The 25224-nt window shown below is 42.4% G+C and overlaps 1 protein-coding gene across 1 annotated transcript in view; it reads left to right on the forward strand.

Annotated features, from left to right (window-relative positions):
• Positions 1-25224, forward strand: part of itga7 (integrin, alpha 7) — a 33180-nt gene extending 7956 nt beyond the window's left edge. Inside the window, exons 2-27 of the mRNA XM_061070146.1 lie at positions 8557-8684; positions 9098-9177; positions 9371-9626; positions 10818-10949; positions 11606-11713; positions 14964-15171; positions 15394-15590; positions 15923-16011; positions 16147-16274; positions 16466-16561; positions 17354-17415; positions 17731-17900; positions 18174-18323; positions 18873-18988; positions 19381-19567; positions 19693-19767; positions 19899-19978; positions 20111-20188; positions 20614-20716; positions 20831-21031; positions 21096-21104; positions 21682-21801; positions 22134-22247; positions 22725-22823; positions 23012-23137; positions 24831-25224. Of these exons, the coding sequence (XP_060926129.1) occupies positions 8557-8684; positions 9098-9177; positions 9371-9626; positions 10818-10949; positions 11606-11713; positions 14964-15171; positions 15394-15590; positions 15923-16011; positions 16147-16274; positions 16466-16561; positions 17354-17415; positions 17731-17900; positions 18174-18323; positions 18873-18988; positions 19381-19567; positions 19693-19767; positions 19899-19978; positions 20111-20188; positions 20614-20716; positions 20831-21031; positions 21096-21104; positions 21682-21801; positions 22134-22247; positions 22725-22823; positions 23012-23137; positions 24831-24986 (3268 nt within the window). The 3' untranslated portion in view covers positions 24987-25224. The remainder of the gene's footprint in view (positions 1-8556; positions 8685-9097; positions 9178-9370; positions 9627-10817; positions 10950-11605; positions 11714-14963; positions 15172-15393; positions 15591-15922; positions 16012-16146; positions 16275-16465; positions 16562-17353; positions 17416-17730; positions 17901-18173; positions 18324-18872; positions 18989-19380; positions 19568-19692; positions 19768-19898; positions 19979-20110; positions 20189-20613; positions 20717-20830; positions 21032-21095; positions 21105-21681; positions 21802-22133; positions 22248-22724; positions 22824-23011; positions 23138-24830) is intronic.

Consider the following 25224-nt stretch of genomic DNA (forward strand, 5'->3'; position numbering starts at 1 on the left):
TTTGTGGCATTCTACTGTTATTGGACAGGAAACATGGGCAGGGAGAATCTATTGTGGATGTTTGTGGTTTTGTGTTGTGCAATAGCCCTTTTCTAATTTCCTCCAGCAGTTATGAGCTGATTATCAGCTGAATGAGAGATAAAACTGAATCAGGTTTTAAGTGAATAGTGGACATGGTGTCAAATCTGTCATAGATTTCAAAGTTTAATCAAAACCTCTGGTTATTGTCTGGGTTGTTTTGGAACAGACAGAAATACACCATGTTTTGGTAAATACATTATCTAAGTAGCTTTTTCATCTCATTGAAGTCAATACAAGTGAACTGAAGTAGACCCAGGAGAATAACCATAGCTACAGGGAACATGACTGTCAACCTACAAATAATTATCCAAATATTGGTCAGGGTTGAGCTGCAGGGTTTTTATTAAGCCACATCCGTGTCAATATGACTTGAATGTTAAATCGGAAATTAGCAGAGGTTCACATCAGGCTTTATTTGTGATTTGGTGAGAAATCATTCGTTGTCTCTCTGCTCTTTGTTCTCTCTCGTTAACTGAGCTGTGGAAACCTGAAAAGATGGATGGATGATGCACATGACCTTAGCTGAACCATGTGGTAATTGCCTATTTTTGAAGAAAGACATCAAGAACAGGACAGACAGAGCAACCGAAGGTGTAATATGAGAACTGAGTAAGCATCTATACGGTCAAATCAATAGATGGATGAGTGGATAAGGGGGAAGGAGAAAAGGAGGAGAATAAAAGGAAAGAGGGGAGGGACGGTATCAGGGCTGTGTCATCTTCACTTTGGACCTGAGGGCCAATCATTACCTCAGCTCTGCCTGGAAACCGCCCTTCATGTATTGATCCGTCATGGGGCAGGTGGTGAGCTCAGGGGTTTTTAAAGATGCATGTGAAGTGAGGATGGAGTTACTTTCCTCCTCTTAATACACTGGAAAACATGGAGTTTGTGCTTTCAACCTTCCTGAAATATACTTTTGCTTCTGGGCTGATGTTAAAAGGGGCTTAATTCGCTGAATGTTTCAGTTTCATAAAGGAAGACCAAAGTGCCCTCTGCGATGCCCGTTGAACGAATCGTTTAAGCAGGAAGTTGAGTCACAGCCGTGGGCAGTGAACCTCAATGTCCCAAAGGGGTTTCTGCAGGGACTGGCAGCTGTTTCTGTCTCTCTCACTCACTGTCTGCACATTATTTGTACATTACCGAACCTGTTTGGGGGAGAGAGTTGAGATGTTACGAACGAGATGATTCAGAGCTCGGTCCCCTCATTCTCAGCTGCTGTTTTCTCATCAGCACAACTGAAAGCAGAGGGGTCAGGTGTGAGAGCAGGGATTCTCTGGAACGAGTTCTTTAGCTCAGTTTTATGGGAGCGATTGTCACAGTGGATGTTGTTGGACAGGCTGCAGCCAGCGTGTCGATCCCTAGCTTACACAGTTGCTGCACAGCCTTCTGTTGTCTGGTGTGTATCCGCACATTGGCATATTTGTGTGTGTGCATATAAATTCTGGTTATTTGCACACCCTGCGCTTCTTTTAATGTCTGCATGCTTGCACATGTTGCGTGTGTAAGTGTGTAAGTGAGTGTGTGTGTGTGTGTGTGTGTGTGTGTGTGTGTGTGTGTGTGTTTGTGTGTGTAGGTCAGAGGTCACGATCTTGCCTCAGGGCAACAACAGAAGGTCTAAAGAGCCCCTGGCCCCCTTGCTGATCCTGTAGAGCCACTGTGTAAAGAGCCGCAGCCTCAAGCTGCTCTGAGGTGGACAGATGTTAAAGGGTGTGAGCAGGCGGATTAGAAGGCATCGACTGAGATGGTTTGGAAACGAAGTATTGGAAATATTTGGGGTGTGACTGGTTCATTGTGTCACAAACGTTTTAATGGTTTAAATACCCACGCCTGGAAAATACCAAGGAAGGGTTTTCTTTTGAAAAAGTTTGTATCTGCTGTTTAAGTTGCTCTTGAAAAGGATCTTCTGAATAAATTGAGAGTGAAAAAACAAATTTGAGTCCTTTACACATTGATGTAAAGCGCCTGGATGTGTTTTCCACTTTTTTTTTTTTCTTTGGATTTTCTAAAACATTTGTGAAATATTGTAAGCTGCCACTAGGTGTGTATTGAACTGCGGACAATTTTCTGGAGGGGCTGTTTGGCATATGACGATGCCTACGGGGTCTCACCACAACAGCCAGAGACAAACCAGTTCCTTTCTTAGCATATTTTTAGTATATCAAAGATAAGCTCACAAACACTTAACATAAGCTTGCCAGCTATTTTAGCATGCTCCTAGCTTTGCAGCTCAGCTCTCATGAAGTCTCTCCTCCTTTTGAATCCGGAGAGAGTTGATTGGCCAACTAGTCTGAGCTGTGCGAATCACCTCTCCGAGCCACCTCCAAATACTTGAGTCAGTTGCTTCAGACATTTTCCTGTACGTTTCCTGCCCCAAAGTAAAATGTCCTGAAAAATGTCTGTGTGAGCCCATGGGAGAATACAGCAGGGAAACGTCTGGGAAATTTAAAGCGAGTGAGTGATGATGTTTGTAACATGCGACAGATGCACAACTGTAATAACTAAACAAATGTAGCCAATATGCCAGGATGAAAAAGGTTCAAAGTGCTGTAAACAAAAAAAACATGATTTCCGTTGTGTCTGGACATTTTCTGGAAGATGGAAAAAGGCTTTACTGAAAATCCTTTTGCAGATGCTTGCGTGTTTTGTTTGACTGTGTACGTACGTTTGTTTTCAGGCTCATGTTAGTGAACTTTTCAGAGGGAATGAAGTGATGTTTTAGCAGCGTAAGAGCTGGGGAATTGTGCCGGGGCTCGAGGAGCATGTGATCCTGCGATGTAAAACATAAAAACAGCCCAAATGGTTTTTAACAAGCTGCAAGTGAAAGTGTATGGGGGCGCCACACTGAAGATTACTGGACTTAATCATGTTACAAGGTTGTCAGTCATTCATTAAAATGAGATGAGCCCGCGCACACATTTTATTTCTTGTCTACTTCTGCGATATTTGCAGAGTTCATGCTGGTCTGAATTGTGTGATGTTCTTCTTAAATTCTACCACATTGTTGTACAGTCTTTCTGTCACTTTTGTTGACGCTGTTTATGCAGGGATGTGACTCCTATAATAGTGTGGGGGGGTGAAGGAAGATGGGATTGAGTGTGTGTCTGTGTGTAGGGGTTTGACCGAGGGGGAGGGGCAGACAGGATTGTGGAAAGAGTGTGTTGGGGTCACTGCACACACCCCTGAATGAAAAAACACATGAGCGTGAGTGCAGTGTAACGAGGCCGCTGTGGGTTGTGTTGTGTTTGAATGAGGATGATGACCGAGGATGTGTGGTTATAAAACACTGTCAAACATGGTTTTGACAGAGTAAACTGCTATTGGTTCCGTGATGGCATTCATTCATCCGTCCATTATCAGCTGTCCTTTAACTGTCGCACGGGGCTGGACGCAGTCTCAGCTGATATTGTGTGAGAGGTGAGGTAAACCCTGGACAGGTCACCAGTCTATTACAGGACTGACACATAAAGACAAACCACCATTCAAACTCACATTCACACCTACAAGCAATTTGGATTCCCGAATATATTTAACCTTCATGTTCTGACCGTGAGAAGAAAATAGAGACTAACACACAGGCACATGGAGAACGTCCTCCTGTCACTTGTGAGAGTATGTGAGATTGTTTTATTTGCTTGCTTTCGGATTTCCTGAGCAACGTCCATAATTGAGGACTGAGGATCTTTGTGGACCTACTGGCTAATGGTTGTTATGTGCTTAGCTACTTCAGTCACATGTGATTATTTGCAGTTACCCATTTATGTGTTTGTGTTTATTGACAATGAAAATGCATTTACACATTCAGTATCATCACAATTCGTCCTTGACCATCTCCGGAGTTGGTTTGGCGGATAACATCACAACTTGCTCTCATGTGTCTTCGGTGAATTTACGCCTCTACTTTCATACGGTCATATAGAAAAGTTCATAGTGAAGGAAATTATCCATTCGTCACTGTGATTGATAATGAAGGGATGGATTGCCATGAATTCATACATGCATGTATGACCAAGAGGATACATCCTATATTCTTTTGTTCAAAGTGTCTACGTTTTCCACTGACGATATAATCAAGTTTAAACATTGAATGTGTCCAGTAAAGGGATTTCAAACCAAATACCTGGAATATTCACATTTATTAGCATAGGCTAAACGCAAATGAAGAGCATAGTGAATAGTGATGTTAGAATTTAAGCACAACTGCACAACCAGAATTACTGCAGACTCTGTTTTAATCAGTTCATCAGATTTGTAAGGCCCCAGGTGCCTTATCTACACACACACACACACACACACACACACACACACACACACACACACACACACACACACACACACACACACACACACACACACACACACACACACACACACACAACAATTCAGCCATGCTGGTGCCTGTGGTGTCTGGGTCCATGTGGGTATTTCACTAGTCTCCATCACCTTCACACTCAACGCCCTGATATCCTGATATCTCCTCCAGGCTCAGTGTGCAGCAGCAGCAACAACATACCTGTAACCACTCACATTACACACACACAGACACCCCCACACACAGACTCACACACACCGACACACAAGCACTTGTGTAACTCCATGTTAAATGTGGGTTTGCTGAAAGATGAGCTTGGCAGTGGAAATCGTGATCATACTATCTGACTCAGTCGTGAACAATGAAGTGAACTCAGCAGTGGGTAAAGGGCAAATATATGAAAGCATTACTCAGCCATGACTTTCAAATCCTGCCTCAGGCAAGTTCTGACCACCATCCTTTATCTGAACCCTTGTTCTTGTTGTTGTGAACGTGTCTGACTTGGACAATCTCCTGCTGCGTTCTTCATATGTGAAAAGCAAGGTTTGGAGAAAGTAGACTGTCAACCCAATTGTCTGGACAAGAGGGTTTATTTTCTTGAGTGTGACATCTCAGGAATGTCTTTACAAATGGCTTCAGATTGGCACACCCTTTCACTTTCACACACTTTGGTGTTGAGGTTCAAAGGTCACCATGTCCTTCCAGTTCTTGTTAACACGATATATCAGAAACAGTTGGAGCAAAATTTCATTACACGTTGGTCTGAACCAAGCATCTTCAAAATGTTTTTCTTCTTTCTACAAAAGGATGCTTTTCACTCTATTAGAGATTAAGTGGAGTAAACATACTTAACTATTTTCAAGGCAGGCAAACGAAACTACAGCATGTACAGCAAGTGATGCTTTGTAGTGTTTGGACGAAAAAGACTTAATGACATTAGCACACATCTGTCTTTCCCTATATTAAGTCCCTCACCTGATATGCCCTGGTGTGCAGTAATCAACAACTAGCCATGTTCTCATCTACAATCACTTAAATGTGACGCCAACAAGAATAAATCCTTAGCCTATTTTAGCATTCATCATTTTTTATTTGACAGTAAGATGTTTTCTAGCCGAAGAATCACCTCCATCTCGTGGAGCAGTACAGATGACCACAGATAACGCTTTGCTGCACAGACATGTTATAAACCATCCCACTTCTTAAATCCAAATAGTGGTGGTGTGACAGCTTAACAGACCTCCCACCCTCACACCCCGACACCTGCCTGTGTATCTACATGTGGGGGGTAAAGAGAGAGGTATCATCGTAACGTCTAAACATAAACCAGAGGCCCCTGGAATGCTGAGCTGATCTAATCAGCTTTTTTTAGTGATACGTTCTTCCTCTTATCCAGATCCCTTTTGTTTAATATGTTTACATTGGATCAACACTGGTTGGATGGATTTTTCACTTGGACCACCGGTGATGTTTAGTGGTCATTATTTCTCATGAGATGTCTCTGCTTTGGGTCACTGTTGTGGGTTGTCATTCAGTAAGGAAAGGGAAATCACTCCTGATGCATGACTTCCCCTCAGCAGAGGCAGCAGAGGCCGGAGTAGAAGAGAAAAGAGCTGTGTGGCAGTCTGGATGGTATCACAGTTGATTTGTGTATCTGTTAAAGCAATATTTACTGCTGTTGTTGGATTGTAAATTACAACAATAATGTAACTTAGAACACTAGAGTCCATCTTACTTTCCCATCACCCTCAACATGTCAGGGTTCCCATGGTTGCTTCTCTGTGTGATTAGTGGCCCCAATGTTAATGCTGAATGTCCCACAATGGTTGTGGATGGAAGTTACTGTCAAAAGTTGGCAAGAAGAAAAGTGGATGGTTTTGTGGAACGTCATAGTATTTAGCCATGCTAACAGTAGGATTAGAGCTAGCATGAGCCCAATTGTGACCTCAGCACTTGGGACATCACTCCATGACAAACACTGTGTCTGAATTCACTCACAACATAGTGCGGACTCCGTTTTGTAGTCGTGTCCAAATTTTTCATACACTATATAGTGCACACGTTTTTTTCCCATAATGCATCATAAAAAGTAGTGTTTAACTATTGTGCTTATGGTGGAGAGATAAGAGGAGCAAGAGCATTAGGACAAGTTTATTTCTACATTTAAAGATGATCATTTAAAATTTACTGTGGGATTTTCCAGTTGTCGACGTTTAGGTTGTTGCACGTCCTATCCTTCTTTTCCAGATGATCTCTCGATGTAGTGCCCTATATAGTTATCTCTATATAGTGAGGTAGGGAAAAGTGAATGAGTGGGTGATTTTGGACAAAGCATAAAGCCACATTCAGACAGACATTTGCTCTTCATTAAAACACTGCCAAAGGCTGGGTTGGTGGGTGTGTTGTTTCATGTACCAGTGAGACAGGGAAGTGCAGTTGTGGGAATGAGCCTTAATTCATGAGACGGGCCAATAGCATCTTGCCAGGTGACATCACGCTGTTTTGGAGCAATTATACTGAATCAACTCTTTCTGCCACACGAACAGGAGTTTTTTGTCTCCACTGTCGCCATTCGTGTTCACATTGTCTGAACTGTTGGGTTTAGTGCCTTAACATAATATAGGTTTCGATTTGATGCTTTAAAGATGATTTGTACCGATAGATTTACCAAGAGATGCTGCTTCCAGATGAAAACATAAAAAGATGAGGACAGCATCTAACACTTGTGCAGTTACTGAACGAGGATTTAGAAACCTCATTATGCCTTCGCCACTAGGCTAGTTGTAAATAGTATTGTGTCTTCACCTGTTGCCTTTCTATCAAACGTTATCCACTTACTGAAACCAAAAACAGAGTGGAACCGATATTATAATGAGTTCTATCAAACACCCAACCATCAACCAGCACAAGAGTGAAGAGGAGTGTCTGTTATGGCTGCCACTCTGACACCACTCAGACGTCTACTCCCTGTTTTCCTGCCTGTGTCAGTGCAGTGCTATCAGCTTGCTACTCTGTATTTATAGGCAAAAACACTTCACAGCCACAGAGAGCTCTAATTTAAGTGTGTACATAACAAGGTAGAAATGAAGGGAGGGAACTTTTAATACAGGCAGTGCAGATAGTTGCCGCCACGACGTGGAGCCGAGCTTTTTCCTGGCCAACGTCATTGTTTGAATTAAATCTTAGCTGTATTATAACGGCTGCTGTTGCACCAAATTTAGGATTGGTCTCTTTTATTGTTTATGTTTAAATCCTCTCTTTCTTGCTCTTTTTCTTCCTTCCATCTTTACATTCTGTGCTCTGTCTGCTCTCGCTCACTTTCCCCATGTCTCGCTTCCATGCATAGGGTAGTCTGTGCCACGGCTGACGGTGTTGGGTGGAATGTGGCTCAACGCTCAGTTTTTAAATAGCATCCTAGTCTGAATCAGCCGGTCCTAATAAGGCAGAGGGCACTGACACTGGCCCCAGAATATCAGCAACCACCTCACTGGGCATAAAACTTTTCCTTCCATTGATAGTAAGATACAGGAGCTGGAGACTCCACAGAGCAGCTTTGAATCAATTCTGGGCCAAGATAACAGGACAGTTCTCCTGAAGGCGCCGTCAGCAGGATTTCAGTTTGAGCTGCAGCAGTGTTTATACTTCGGAGCAACTGTTGCTTCAGTAAGTTCAGGATATCATTGGGCGAAAATTGTGAAACAACCATGGGTGTAACTTCCTTTGTAGATGGGGTAACAAGGCACACTCACTTTGCAGAATTCAGTTGTTGCCCAGGGCATTGTGGTTGTGTCTGGGTATTTTCATCACTTAAGTTTTCTTGAACACTACAGTCCCAACAGGAGAAGGTCAATAAACAAATTGCTAATTGATGTCTCTGATTATGAACTGACACTCACACCAATAATCTTCAGGAGCTTTGCTCCCTATTACATACAGGCTAGCCTACATTACTTCTGAAAATGTATGGGGTTCTATACAACCTAAAAAATAACTTTCATTTTCATGCTTTAAAAAAATCTATATTTGTACTCACAGTTAAAAAGACAGAAAAGCTAAGTGCTCTTTGCTGTTATAAAACTATCCTTCAGCCAACAGAAATTGACGTGGAATCAAACTTCCGTCATTACACCATGTGATTAAATTAATTGTCACTGATGTTCTTTCAGGATCCTGGTGGGGGCGCCGCAGGCAGCAGGGCTAGGTCAATTGCGGGGCAGTCGACCAGGAGCCTTGTTCAGGTGTCCGATCACACCAGAGGAGTATGACTGTGAGAGGGTGGATATTGACGGAGAAGGTGAGTAAAACTGAAATGATCAGTCAATTAATGTTCAAAGAATATTCACACACAATTATATTATATAAAAATGTAAGCACTTTTAAAAACATACCCACTGTTTTTTAAATTTTTCCACTGAGACGATCCTTGAATTTAATGCAACTTCCTTCCTTCTGTTGAATCCGGATGTAAGCCTTCAGGTCCACTGGGTGGCTGCAGAAAAATGTGCACATTGTTAAACCTTTGTTTTCAAAACTAACTATAAAACGTATTTCCTCTACATTTCCTGTTTTGAATTTTGCATCTGCCTCACATAAAATAACCTTTACCTTGAACTTGTATAACAACGTGCTTTTTCTTGCGTTGGCTCAGTTTCTAATTGGTTTAAAATGTGGTCCATGTTTGCTGTTTCCTTCTGTGTTTTCCCTCAGTGAGTCTGGACCGAGAGAGCAAAGACAACCAGTGGCTGGGAGTGACTGTGAAAAGTCAGGGGATTGGAGGGAAGGTGGTGGTGAGTAAAGACCACATCATGTAAATTCATTAGTGCAGGGAATCCAAGAGAGTGATAATCTACCTTGTTGTTCTGCAGTCATGGACATACATTCCCTTGGATCCCATTAAATTAACTTTTATAACTTATTTTGTCATCGCTCCCTTAAAATTGTGAAAATAAATATATTGTGCTGTTGCCTGTCTCTTATCAGACCTGCGCTCACCTGTACGAGCTCAGGCAACGTGTAAATCAACCCTCGGAGACTCGTGACCCCATTGGACGCTGCTACGTCCTGAGTGAGGACCTGACGGAGCGAGACGACCTGGACGGAGGCGAGTGGAAGTTCTGCGAGGGGCGACCGCAGGGACACGAGCAGTTTGGTTTCTGTCAGCAGGGCCTGTCTGTCAGCTTCACCCCAGACAACAACTTCATTCTGTTTGGTGCTCCGGGAACATACAACTGGAAAGGTATGGAGTCTCATTGGCCTTCTGAAGGTTGGATCATAGAAACACAGACTTGTAATACCTCTAGGTGGCAACAACAAGCATACTAAAGGGATAGTTCACCCAAAAATGAAAATTCAGTCATTATCTACTCACAACCATCCTATGGAGGGGTGGGTGAAGTGTTTGAGTCAACAAAAAAAACTTTTGGAGTTTCAGGGGTAATCAGCATTGCAGCCAAATCCAATACAATTGAAGTTAATGGTGACCGCTTCTTCAAATGTAAAAAATATATAAAATGCCTCCATACTGCTTGTGTGGTGTCATCAAAGTGTCCGCAAGCCCTACCATTCAAATTAGACTTCGCAAGACTTAATCTACACCATGTTTTTATCCTAAATATCCTCTGATATTCTCCTCTGGAGCCGCATTCACATTCACATGCACACACCTCAAAAGCATGCACCCCTGGGCAAGACCATAGAGGTGAGAGTTTGTGCTAGATAATGAGTACATTTCAAATTTTGGGTGAACTATCTCTTAAGCTATTTACCAGCCTTTATTTCTTGGCCTAGATGTTATTGCCAATGTGTTTGTTATATGTTTGTCAGAAATTGGCCACATTCAGCAGATAGAATGTGATGTTAGATGTTTGATCGGTATCTATATGAAATACTGACATTTTATTGAACTCCGTACTTTGCAGTGCTTTCTCTCGTTTGCCATCACCATGTTCAGAGTTTTCTCTGATTTATGACTGAATAATGAGGCAATTATACTTATTTGGTGTCTTATTAAGATAAAAAAGAGTTATATTAGAACAATGACATGTATATATGGTAACTATAAAGCTACATCCAGCAGCTGATAAACAATCTAATTATAGACATACTACTGACAGGACTCAGGGGGGAAGTAATTGATTCAAAAGCCAATCTAGTGATTGGACAGTGAACCTATGCAGAGCAGCAGCATGCAGCTAATCAAAGAAAGTACTGAGATTTATCTTCTTCAGTCATATCGTCATCGTCTGGAACAGAAGATTAATGCTATGTTTAACTGTATATTTTCCTCTGCGTGTATACAATATGAAACTGTGTAAGTAAGCATAAGTGCGTGTATTTTTGAAGCAAAGAGCATGAGGGCCTGTAGCTCTACGTCTTCTGCCAAAGTTCTGTTGTTGCTTTCCTGTGTCCTCACCTATTTCCATTCCAGGTGAGATGCGCGTCCAGCTCGTAAACCAGACTCTGCTTGACCTCGGTTTCTATGACGACGGACCCTACGAGGTGGCAGATCAGAAAGAACTTAATGCTCAGCTCATCCCTCTGCCTTACCACAGTTACCTGGGTAGGATCTGCCCTCCCTGCTCACTGCTGCCGGGGCACGGGAGAGAAAGCGAGAGGCCGGAGGAGGGGCGACACCAGGGCTCAGACTGTACCCCAAACAGGACGGACATTACCACAGTGGCTACAGCAACAGTAGCAACTGCTTTTGACTGGTAGAGAGAAACAATTAGATTTAGTGTCCCTGTAATTCCCGGCGAAGTATTTCTGCTGTGAGTCATGAGGCCCTGTGTAAGACTCCTCCAACATTTTCTCATATGAATGTGGGTGGACTCCTCAAATACGTCCAAATTTATTGTGGCCTGACATGAATTTAAAAAACAAAACAATGATGTCACCCCCATGCCATCCTCCGCCCTCTTCTAGAAATGAAGTGTGGGAAAACATGTCAAAACGTACAGTTATGTGGGTGTTGTCCAGTGTCGGGCTACAGTCTGAGCCATGAACGTCATCTCTCTACTGGGTACCCAGTGGTTTCCAAGGGGGAAGAGAAACCCGCTGCGACAAAACACCAATCAATCACAGCCTGTCTCACCTGCACCTCCCTTCTCCCCCTTTGTTTCTCTCTTTTCACTCTTTTTTGTTCTCCTCACCACCCCATCACTCCCCTCCCGCACTCTGTACGTCTCTCTGTCTTTCTCTTCCTGTCTCGGGCCGTAGGGCTCTTGTTCATGGCTAGCCCTGTTGAAGATGCACTGCTGTACAAAACTCTGGAGCCCTCCAGCCGGCCCACGCCATTTGAGGACGTAGCTCATAATAGCTACTTAGGTTTGTAGGCGTGGCGTGTTGTTGTTTGGACCGGACTGGGCTTGTAGTGGAAGTAGTCCCACCCTCTTTGTCTTAATCCTGTCTACCTCGTGTCTACGTGTATAAAATTGAGTGTGTACAACATGGGACAGTATCACCTTCGCTGTTATAAAGAGACAACCATCCAAAACCAAAAGGCTACTATAAACCCTTTCATATATTGTTTTTGAATATGATTTTTTTTCCGTTTCATCCTTAACTAGTAGCCTAATTCTAGAGATGGTTGTCTCTTTTCATAGCAGCAGGTGTTTGTCTGTTGTGTCTGTAGATGTCTGTCGCGTGTCGAGTCAGTCTGCATGTGTGTGTCGGTTCGAAGCTTTCCAGGTGGCGGTGGTTTTCCCGTGGTTTGTCGTCGTTTTACTTATAAAAAGGGTTCAACTAACAATCAAGGCTACGGGTCTAGTGTTCTGAGCTAATATTAGTGTGCTAACATGCTCGCAATGAGAACGTACTGATTTTCAGTGAGTATAATGGTTACTGTGTTAACTTAGTTTAGAATGTTAAAATACTAACATTTTCTGATAGCACTAAACACAAAAGCTAACACAATGCGTAGGTTAGTTCTGTCGCTACCAAAGTACTGGAATTTTTTTTATATTTTGACCTGATGATGATGCTAGATGAAAAAAATCAAGGATCACCAAAGTTATTACGATGCATCGTCATGGAAACAAGGAACAAGATATTTTCATTGGATAAGTGAGAACATTGATCTCAAATCAGTGCTGGAGGAAAGTTAGGGATCACAAAACTCAGTGGTATCCTCTGGGGACCATGAATGTTGGTATCAACTATCACAACAATCTATCCTGCAGTTGTTGACCTGTTTCATGCCCTGTCCACAAAAGAGTGGGAATATTTTGCAGGCGTTTGGGCCTCCCATCAGATTTTATACAAATGCTTTCAGATTTTCATCAAACTTGTATACATGCAAATCAAAGTATTTGGAAAAACAATGTCACAGGTGGATATATACTGGTTATTCTTTGTGTGCTTACCATTGCTAGGTCTAAATAGAAGTTTGCAGCTTAATTTAGCATTACCACATTACCGGCATTCGCAGGCCACTGCCATACCCAATTTATAACAATAGCAAAAAAGTATGAGCTACTATTGTTTTGGAAGTTAGTGTGGACAAGGTGGTGGATTACAATGTGTTTAATTTTTTGAAGATAATCTGTCGATGTGCAATGACTCATCGTCAGGCTGTTTTTTATTTGTTTACAGTTGCCATGTGCTTCCTATCTCTACTTTGACTAAGTGTTTGGATCTGCAATAAATCTCTTTATTCACATACCTCCACGCCTGTTTACCCTCCCACTCACCATATTGAGCCGTCTCCTTGACAACACTAATTCCCACATGACCTTCTAGCCTCCATTTATAACTCACATGCTTCCATTGATCCTAACCAGATGAGATGCCACACCTGCATGTTTACTAAAATGACAGACAGTGTTATTTATATTCCTGAAGTCTTATCCTAAACTGTTGTTAAATCTCACATGGCACAGGATTCCAGTTGTTCCTTTTTTTACTATGATTGTATACAAACAGTAAATCCATCAACAGATAGGTTTACCGGTCTATTTATCCAAGGAGCATTGCTGGATATAAAAGGCATACATCATTTTTTACCTCTGTAAAGGCTTAAAGAAATCATAAACAAAAATTGTATTTAATAGGCTGTTAATTTAACTGGGGAGTGATTAAATTGCCATTTTTTTTACCCATTGAGGTTGTTACATTTATTGCACCTTTTTCAAGGTTTTCAATATCAGTCCCCTAAATATGCTTTTCACCTCAATATCCATTAATTATTCTTTGAGAAATAAACAAAAACATTAAAAAAAAATCTCTCAATGTTAAGGAAAGTGAAAAGAAATCGTAAACTTAGATCCACAACAAATTTGAATAGGTTCTTTCCAGACCAATACCACATCCTGCCACTGAGTTTCTAGGTAATCTGTCCTGTGGCTTTAGCGTAATCCTTCTGAAAATTAAACAAATAAACAAATGCAAATGACAACATCACCTCCTTTGCAGAGGTATTAATATGGATTACATAAATTTGTAATGCCTTAGAGTTGCATTATGATTTAAAAAAAATCCCTTCAAGAATAACATGCGAACCAGTTATTACAAATGATTTCTTATAGGCCAGTGAAATTAAGGGAAATCCTCACACTTAATTGAAATCACTATCGCTGGTCCCACCTTTAATAGGCGGATGCAGGGCCCCACCCCCTTTTAAAAGCCCTCTGTGGTCCTCAAGCCTCCATCGGCCATTTAGTTTTACAGTGTCGACCTTGTCGTAAGCCTGTGTGTTAAAAGCCGGCCTGTGTGGAAAGAATAGTCCGTTCTCTCTGTCCATTGGGCTTTTACAGGAATTGAGATGCAGACTGTTGCATTCCACACCTGCCACCCTAGAGCTGCCCACTGTTTGTCTCTGTTTTGTCTCCTTCTGCATGTTTACTCAGCACTAACAAATGTCCTGATAGATAATCCTCCTTTTTCACACCCTCTGCACGTTTTTCTTTTGTGAAATAGCGAAGCAAATGCATGCGACTGCTTCTGCTAAAGTGAAATGTTTGATATGATGTGCCATTTTTCACAGCTTGATCAGAAAATACAACACGACGAAACACACGCACAGACACACACACACACACACACACACACACACACACACCCTTCGCCCTTCCACTTGTTCAATCCCTTGCTTTATCTGATTTATATGCAAACACATCCTCACATTCCTTCACACACACACAAGCATACATATGCACACTACCACAATGCACACTCGCACAAAGGAGGAGATGCTTTAGGCCATAAATCTGATTAATATCCACTCACTGTGTTTACACACTGTCTTCACCAGAGGCAGCTGGTACAGAACAACAAGATCATGAATCTCAGGAGACATCAGACATCTCCCTCTGCCCTTCTGCTCCCGCTGGTGGATGCACAGCCGCTCGCTCTCCTCCCACAAACGCAGCACCCAGGACATTCATACCCCTCATGAGTTTGGCATAAAATCAATAGTCACTTAAGGCACACATTTCATTAGTAAGAAGATGAGCACCACACGCTACACTGAGAGGAGATTAGCCTCTGAGACCCGTGCTCAATACTAACCCATGACCCTTCCTCCTCCTCCTGCTCCTCCACTCTGCCTTCCTTCTCCTTCTCCTCCTTCTTTTTACAGGGTTTTCTGTGGACTCAGCCTTTGGGATAACGAGTCTCGGAGAACTGACTTTTGTGGCAGGCGCACCCCGGGCCAATCACACAGGGGCGGTGGTGCTGCTCAGGAAGGATAACGTGTACCGGCTGGTGCCACAGCACATTTTCTGGGGGGAGGAGCTGGCCTCCTCGTTTGGGTACTCGGTAGCTACGGCGGATCTGAACAGGGACGGGTGAGGAAATGCTGAGGCCTAGGTCTTAGAGTTGGTGGCAAGTAGGGTGGCTATGGGAAGGTTGTTGGGTCGATTCCCTGGACTCGCAGGAAAAGATATGGGCTGAAGTGCCCTTAAGAAATGTTGACAGCGACAATTTTGTCTACACACTCTTATAAAACCCTATCAAACCTTCTATTAAAATGACGAGATGGTTTCTCTAACCCTGTTTCTCTTCTTCAGCTGGACAGACCTCATCGTCGGTGCTCCCAATTTTTTCGACCGTAAGGCCGAGATCGGTGGAGCCGTTTACGTTTACTTGAATCCCTTCGGCCACTGGGACGATCACGCTCGGCCGATCCGTCTCAACGGGACGTATGACTCCATGTTCGGGATTACGGTCAGCAACATCGGAGATCTGGACCAGGATGGATATGGAGGTGAGAACAATTGTATCCAAAAAACCCAGAGAGTGTTTAATGACCTCAATGTGTTTTTCATTCAGGGGATCAGGCCTCATTAATGCAAGTGTTGAACTTTGTGTTTTTAAGTTACTTAATTTACAAATTTTAAAACTTAATTTTTTGTTAAATTTGTAGGAATTCTCGATTATATTATATTTATTATATATTTTATTTGCATTTAACTTAAATAAACCATGCATTGGATTTGATATTGAACTTAAACTGTTAAAGGGTAGAATGTATTTTCGATATAAAGAAATTTAATAGACTGTGGTGTCTAATAAAACTCTGTTCCTGAATGTGAACAGATATTGCTGTCGGAGCGCCATATGATGGTGACGGCAAAGTTTTCATCTACAGAGGATCAGATTCTGGAATTGAGACGAAACCTGCTCAGGTGAGTTTCACAAGACGAGTGAGTAAATGGATAGATGAAAAGAGGGATAAAAATAAAAGGATTGCACCAAGGAAACAGGAAATATTACACTAAATCAATACAGACTATTGATTCTCATTTTTCTCATCCCGTCAGGTGCTGGACGGGCGGGACTTTGACGTGAGACGTTTTGGATACTCCATCTCAGGTGGTCTGGACATTGACAATAATCAATATCCAGACATGGCAGTGGGCTCTCTTAATGATTCAGTGGTTCTCTTCAGGTAAGAAATGAAATTACATCTTAACGAGATTGTCAATAATATCAATAAAATTTTAATTATTGGAAAAATTACGATCAGAATCTTAAGTTTGCCGGATGCTAGAAACAAAGTCTTTACCATCGCAATCTGTTTTAGCATCAGTTGGGCGTTATTTGTGTTACCAATTAAAAAGTGTTTTTATGTGTCCCTAGGTCTCGTCCAGTCATTCATGTAATCAGAGATATATCTATTGATCCGCAATACATTGATCTGGAGCAGTACAGCTGCAAGGGCAGACAAGGACACTGGTAAGAACTGATAATGTCATAAAACATCCAGTATAACTTAACCAATAACCAAACCCAGATTTCAAAGGTCTGATAAACGATATTAACTGCTGCTAAGTGTCGCACTGGTACCAGCCTCTCGGACAAATGGTCAACCACACCTTCCCCTAGTTGTGTGTTCCCAGCAAGGTGTTAAATATACAGTCCTTGGGTGTTGCAAAGCCCAATGAAAGTGGTATCCAAACACACAACTAGAAGCACAACTAAACAAAGTGTTCCTTTGTTCAGTAGAACCGAGGGATCCAGGATCTGCGAGGGTTTTCTGTTGTTACTCTGGATACATCCCACAGTCCAAACACTTTGAGATTGGGGTTAGGTTAATTGGAGAATCCATGATGGATGTGTGCAGTAGAGACAATAAAAAGAGCCTGTCCACCCGGGTGTCAAATTTATATCACTGCTGATTGGACCTTTAGCCATGTTACTTTATAAACGTGGGGAGGGCCAATGGTTTTACATGGGGGGGGGGGGACGACGACGACTAACATGCACATGTACATGCACTAACATGAACGTGTGCCCAGACTGGCAACCAAAACAAAGAAGCTCAGATTACAACACGCAAAGTGACTGCCTACCAAGGTCGCCACTATTCTTCTTTGTCTTTATATAGCAAATATTTGTTGGCTGTTATATTAATGTTTAAAATCACATACATATATATATATATAAAACTTTTAAAAACTAACTGTGATTGTTGTTTAAACCTCTAACGGTTTATTTTGTTCCCTCTCCCCCATGTGACTCCTTCAGTGTGGAGGTCAAGGCCTGCCTCACCTTCACAGCCCACCCGGAGCACTACTCACCACACATCAGTAAGTCGCACCTCAGTCTTCACCAGCGTTTGTGTCCGTTCTCTCACGTGGGACTGCGTATCACGCTGCCCAGTGACAGGAGACCTTTCTATTTACAGTGATGTAGTAACTTTATCTGTGGTAAGGTTAGACTTTATTATGATTAACTCACAGCTGTGTAACACTGTATTCCCCGAGATGAGGGGTTTAATATATGCTCGGCCCCTGGTGGGCTCCTGAAGTGCTCTCTGTGTGCGTGTCCGGGAATTTTGGATATTTCAACCTCTCTCTCTCTCTCTCTCCCTCTCTCTCACCCTCTTCTTCACTCCCATCAAGCCCTGGTGGTGCACTTCGAAGCCGACACCGAGCGCAGGAAGCTGGGCCTCCCGCACCGTGTTAATTTCCTGGGCCGCAGTTCACTCGAGCCCGAGTACACGCAGACGGAGGAGGTGGAGCTGCATCTCCAGCGTTACCCAGTGTGCACCACTGCTGTCTTCCAACTCCACGTCAGAAACATTTGATTGCTTGTTCCTAGTCAGATACATCATGCTTATGGTTTATTTCATTATGCTCTGGTTGCAAAAATCCATTTAAATAATAGGTAAATAGTAGGTACATGTATACAAGGTAAAAATCTGCCTTTTGGTGCAGTTTTGGTGCCCCAAATACTTCCTTTCTTTCAACATTTTAACAAATAGGAGTCAATCTACATTTTCCCCAGCCTAACTCCATGACCAGATACTTTGCTTTACCCCTAATCATCATCTCTGTCCTCGCAGGAGAGTATCCAGGACAAACTGCGTCCCATCTCGTTGGCAATAACCCATACAATCAAGCCTGTGCCGCCACGCAGACACTCGGGTGCAAAGAAGCTGGAGAAGCTGGCGCCTGTGCTGAGTGTGTCCCCGTCCAACACGCTGCACTCTGAGGTCAGTAACCAGCAGGAAGCAGAAGTATTTCATACTGCTCAGTTAGCTTCTCACAATGCACCATATCTGTATAAACAACATAAGATTTTCTTTAATACTTCACACTCATTAGATATAGATAGAGAATCATAATTAGCCTAAAAATACATAGATTTTTGTTAAATCACAGGATTTTTGTTGCAAAATCTTTCTCAAGATGATCCTGTGTTTGTACAATAGTTGCTTCAAATGTTAAATACAACATGTCTGAAAAGAACCTCCTCTTCATAAAGTAACAGAGAAGCTTTTGAGTCAGCACAAGAAATTCACTCTCAGTTGAAGAAGGGATAAAAACACATTAATCAACAAGGTCTTAATAAACTGCTTGTTTGATGTGTGGGGTCATTTTTTTATGGGAGGGAAAGTATCTACATCTCTGTAAGCAGTAAATGTACTAAATTAATTATACAGACATAGAAGGTATAATGCAATACAACATGTCTTTCTACATTATTATGTATCAAAACACGAACTCTGATTCCTCCTGTCTGTCTCGTTTACCCCCTGAAGGTGAACTTCCTGCGAGAAGGATGTGGCAGTGACAAAATCTGCCAGAGCAACCTGAAGCTGAGCTACCAGTTTGGAACACGACCCCTGACCTCCGACCTCTTCACGCCTCTGCCAAAGTTAGTATCTGTCTCAGTCTGTGTGAGCTGGTGGTTTTAATAGTGTGTCCTGTTGCCCAGCAAACTGTTGCTTAGTAACCTACACCCCAGCTCCAATAAGGCCTCTGCAGAGGAAAAAACAAGTTAAGGGAATATTATTTGCAAAGTGACTATTATCATAGTAGAGAAAGGGATTTAAAACGAATTAGAACGTTTTTTTGTATAGTGTTTTTTCTTTTAAATAAAATATTGTGGGATGACCTGCTAATATACAATGATTAATATACAGTTTTACTTTTGCTTGATATTATGTGTACGCAGCCGTCACAGTAAATTGATTTGCTGCTGGACGTCTGTGCACGTGTGTTTTCATCTCCATCTCTTCTTCCTCTCTTCGTTTGTCCTCTCTGTAGAGATGAGGACGATGTCCAGGTGTTCTCCCTGTCAGACCAGCGGCTGGTGGTGCTGGAGGTCACCGTCACCAACCTACCCTCTGACCCCCTTCACCCCGATGAGGACGGAGACGACGCCCACGCTGCTCAGCTGATTATCTCCCTGCCAAACACTCTGTCGTACGCCGGCTCCAGGGTCCCACCTCAGGTATGAGTTCATCACAGCAGCATTTGGAACAAGTTTTTGAAATCTGTGTTTGACAATGATGTCAATGACACCAAACGATGATATTGGCTCTTGTACTCATTAGAAATCTAAAATGTTCTGTTTAGATGAGATGTCAAGCGAACCAGAATGGCTCCCAAGTGGAATGTGAGCTGGGAAACCCTGTGAAACGAGACACTAAGGTAAATAATGTTAGTTTAGAACTGTTCATTTCAGCTCTGCACTATTTGTTGATTTCGTGTATTTTTTGTCTTTTCACTTGATATTGGTTGTTATAAATCCGTGTGTGTGTATGTGTGTGTTTGACTCTCAGCTGAAATTCTCCATCAACCTGAGCACATCCAACATCACCATTGAGACGACTGAGCTGACAGCAGATCTCCTACTGACAACGTAAGTTATTTTCCCGACAGGATGGAGCTGTGCGTTATTTCAGTTTATTCATATATATAAATATGAGATATTTGACTTGTTCTGATAAAACACTGACTCTCTCTTTGTGTTTGTTCATTATTCTGTTCTCAGCATCAGCGAGCAGCCTGACCTGGTCCCAGCCACTGCATTAGCTAAAGTTGTGATAGAGCTCCCCCTTTCTGTCAGTGGGTGAGTTGTTAATAACTTCCTTAACATCTTCCCTTTGCTTTCCCTAAGATTGAAAGTTGTTGAAATGATCTTATTCCAACATCACACATGTTTTCCATTCATTTCTTTCAACTCCGTATTGATGTTTGGTTATGTTTTATATTAAAGAAAATACCTTAAACCGAATGTAAACCAATCGAACTGAAAATCCAGTTGTCTTGTGTATTGTTTTATAAGCTTTTTCTCAACTTTAGCTTGACTATTGTTTTATTGTTTGAAACCTAAAAAAGAAACTACATTCCTAGGTTAGTGTGAGTTTGAAGGTTAAAACAAAAAAAGTTTTTGATTTAATAAAACTCAGTTTAACTAGTCAACAGCCCTGTAAGTGTGTGTGAGTGTGTTTGCAGCTGTGTGACACACTGATGTGATGTTGTGTTTCACTGCAGGCTCGCTCGTCCTCACCAGCTGTTCTTCAGCGGCACGGTGAGGGGAGAGAGTGCCATGACCAGCCTGGAGGACATCGGCAGCCCTGTGGATTTCGAGTTTGTGGTGAGGAATGAGTGTGTGTGTGTGTGTAGAGGATACTAATGTGTGAGTCCTTCAAACTGTATGTGTGCTGTAGTGTGTCAGTGCATGACTGCAGTGTTTGCCATTTTGATTCAGGTGGCAAATACCGGACAAGCCCTGCAGACGCTGGGCTCAGCCTTCCTGAATATCATGTGGCCCTATGAACTGGCCAATGGGAAGTGGCTCCTGTATCCCGCGAGCCTGAAGTTTGAGGGTCACCCAGACACACACTGCGTCCCCTCAGCAGCTCTGAATCCTCTGAAGCTACAGAGGTCCTCAGCTGCAGAGCTTCCACAGGTTAGCAGCGCACAGTTTATTATTTCACAGTGTAGATTCAACTTTTCAGGCAAAGAAGAAGCAGTCAGTCAATGTATTGCTGCCCTTAAGGTTTCTCAGTGGCGTGGTTGGATTAATCTCTGTTGTTATTGAGCCTATTGACCCAAACTGTAAATGTCAGTTTCATTATTTTCGGGAAACAAATCCGTCCTCTAGAGAATAAATGATTTTGTTAATTTCCAAATATCGATGGTATCAGCTTGTCAAATGTGAATATTTGTTAGTTTTATACGATGGTAAACTCAAGGTTTTTTTGTTTATGACTGCTGTGTTTTAGGAAAGAATAACTGAACTTTTATGTTTTCTGGATTTTTTTACACTGAGTATTCATTCAGTTACAAAACAAAATAATGATCAGTAATTGATACTGACAAAAATGTGTGTTTTTAAAGGATATTCCGAGATATCCACTGCCACTAGGGGCCGCACTAGTGCGCCAGCATCTCAGCAGCATTTGAGCTAACATGAGATCAAGACCGTAGCAGGAACATCATCCTCCTTATCCAAATTTGCACAGTTCACGGACGGGTCACGTCCACACACACACCTTAATTCTTCTTCCTGAACCGTCTCAAGTGACTGATCCATCTCTTTCTGTTTGAACGCATCAGCAGGCTGGGCGAGCGCGCCGCTCCCATCCGGAGGACGAAGGTCAAGTGATGACGAAGGGCAGCGTGGGACGAACCACCCCAGCTGTGGCAGCTTCAGAGAGACGCAAGTCGCTCAAACTGGTAAGAGGGGAAAGAGAAGAAGATAAGATAAGACTTTATGGTCCCAGGTGGACAATACAGTTTCTGCAGAACAGAAACAAAAACAAATACATTCATGCAATCTCTCATTCATCTGCATAGATACAATTGACATATAATGTAATATAAAAGAGCCACAGGACAGAAGGAGCAAGAATAAGGGGGTGTTATGGTGAATAGATGTTTGCAGTGAGACAAAAAGATGCAGCCTTCGGCCATTTGGTTTCCACTACTTTTTGTAACTGCTTATATTTGTGCTCAGTCTCACTCAAATAATTACCCAGAGTGCTCAGCTGTCGCTTTCTTCCCTCCAGGACTGTCTCCTGGGATCAGCACGCTGTGTCCTGATCCAGTGTCCCCTCCACAGCTTCTCTGGTCAGGCTGTCCTCAAGATCCACGCCCGGCTGTGGAATAGCAGTTTCATAGAGGTGAAATTAAATTACAACATCATTGTGTTATCACACATTATACTCTCATTCTGAGCTGCCGGTGCTCACACTGATTTAAGAAAGTAATGTGTGTGAATGAGGGAGACCTGCAGGAAGTGCATTTCTGAATGAGTAATAAGGGGTTAAAACAGTCAGCAGTCTGTGATTACAACTGTCAGCTTTGACCACTGAGTGACCTGCAGCTGCAGCTTTAATATTCAGCAAAGATCCAAGAGTAACAAGAAATACATTGTTCACCCAACATGGTTTTCTACGGTGGTTTGATTTATTCCATGTGAATCCATATGTGGATTTGAACATTATTGTGACTTTACAAATGATCTGATACTGGACATCAACAGAAGGGACTTTCTTTTTGAGAAAATGCAGAATTCTCAGACAGCACAACGAGTGGAACTAAACAACTTATAAAATACCAAGTTTTCACAGTGCTCACTGTCTCTCTGTGTCTCTCAGGAGTTCCCAGCAGTCAGTGCTCTGGAGCTGCTGGTCAGAGTCAACATCACAGTCAAGTCCAGCATCAAGCACCTGGTCCTCAAGGATGCTGCTGCTCAGGTACTGAACACATGACACTCACTCTATGTACTACTGAGTTTTTTATACACACATTTACCTTGTTGGACTCAAATATGCACTTTGATTAACACGCATTATCCCTTTTAAATGAATTAACAAAAAAACAAACATGGTGTCAATCCAGCAGTGATAAATATGTATTTGAAATGGGTCCTTTTCCTCTCCAGGTTCCAGTGATGATCTACCCTGAACCTGGTCTGGTCGATCAGTACTCGATCCCCTGGTGGATCATCCTCATAGCCGTGCTGGCAGGCATCCTGCTGCTTACTCTACTGGTCTGCCTCCTGTGGAAGGTAACACACACACATACACAAACACACACACAGACACACACACCCACACGCATACACACAGGTGACGTGACTCTTATTGCAAGTCCCAAAACAGTCAGTATTTGTTTTTTTATGGTACAGACAATCTTCACAGTTCCCTTTATATCAAATATTGATGTCAGACGTCCTGACTTCATCCCGTCTACCTAATTACTCTGACATTTTCTCATCACTTTCCATGTCAGTCCAATTAGTTCTATCTGCTTTGTTCTGTCCTGTAATCATTTTATTCCTTCCAGCTCACTCTCATCTGTCCTCTTTTTCTACTTCTGTTTGTCCTCCCTCTGTCTCGTCCCCCTTTATGTTATATCCTCTCTATCCCATCTGGGAACTCTCCGTCCCTAAATCCTTCTTTCTTATATTCTGTTTCTCATTGTTTCTCTCCCACTGTTCTACCTTTCCTTCACTTCCCCACGGTGATCTGTTGCACCAGTGTGGGTTCTTCAAACGCAGCGAACCGCGCCGACACTATGAGACGGAGTTCTACCGTGCCCACTTGGGGGTCCAACCCTCGGAGGTGGAGAAGCAGGCATCAGAACTATAATATCAAACATATTTCACTCTGGCCTGTTCTCCCCTCCTCCTCTCCCTGCAAGCGGTAAAAATCCTCACTGTGTTCCTCGACCTCACGCTGGTGTTGCTTGTGGTGTTTGTTACAGTAATAACTAATAACAATAATTATCACAAAAATACAGATGAAATCTTATAGCCATTTTTCTAAACATACTTTATATTATTTAGTTATTGCTCCTGTGTTTGCCAGAGCAGATTAAAAACATTTTATAACTTCACGATGAGAAAGTTAATCAGCAATAACTTTGAAGTATTTTATTATCCTGCCAACAAACAAAACAAACAAACAAACAAACACATATGAAAACACAACCTCCTTGGCAGAGGTAATAGTTACAGTGACAATAACCTGCAATATCCATTTTTGCCACCGTGGCGCTATTCTCTGTTATTAGAGCTTAAATATTAAATGAGGGTTTTAGTGATATAAAAAATTGATTCAGGACATTATTTCTCCTGAACACTATCCAGTCATCCCTCCCTCTGTGCTGTGAGAGGACTGTAGAGCGAGGTACTGCTGAAATTATATATCATTATCTGACACCAGTCAATGTAGGACTTCAATTTCCTGACGTGCTTGTCATGCCCTTTTCAATTTCCTCATTAAACCATTACACATGCATCTCATGAATGACTGCTTATCCCAGGTGTTAAATGGATCATTTGGTGTTTTGCCCATATGTGTGCAGATTTTTCTTAATCGCACTTTGCTCGTGTGTTGGTGTGTGAATCAAAGTCACTTAATTCTGTTGCTGAATTAGAAATGAAGAGCATGTGGAGATGCTTTTTGTTGGATTGGTTTTGTACTAAAATGTCACAGTGACTGCACAAAGTCACCAAGAGATAATCAGGTTTTCATTTCATCTGTCTGAGATGAACTACAAGACATTACTTGATAGGAATAAAATAGATTTTATAGATCTCTAACTGGGCATGATATTGGAAGCAGACCATGTTATCAAGTCAAATGAGGGCAAAAACAGTCTCTTATATGCAATAAGTTCATTCTTTGTTTTTTCCCTTCTTCCCCTCTACTACCTGTGACCCCACCTGCTTCTCCTCCTCCTCCTGCTGCCGACAGTGTGGCTTCTTCCGCCGGGCCCACTACAAAGAAAAACTGCCTCAGTACCACGCAGTGAAGATTCCTCGCGAGGACAGGCCACAGTTCCAGACTGAGAAGTCGGGAGTCGTCCATAAAAAGGAATGGTCAACGCACTGGAGCGACGGGACCTCGTAACTCTGTTAGAAGCCCCCCGACGGACTGAATTCATGAAGAAAAATCACCACATGAGGCACTCATCCTGTCTTTGCATTGGAACTAACGGACTAAAAAAATAAAAAGTGCACATAGACTGAGATCGTGAAATCCTATGCACACTGTACTGCGTCAGTACGTACATCATGGTGGCCTGTTACACTGGATATATATTCTCCCATACTCTACCCCAATGATGGCTGGCCTTGGATAGTCTATT

The sequence above is a fragment of the Limanda limanda genome, chromosome 4 (assembly GCF_963576545.1).
Source record: "Limanda limanda chromosome 4, fLimLim1.1, whole genome shotgun sequence".
Taxonomy (NCBI): domain Eukaryota; kingdom Metazoa; phylum Chordata; class Actinopteri; order Pleuronectiformes; family Pleuronectidae; genus Limanda; species Limanda limanda.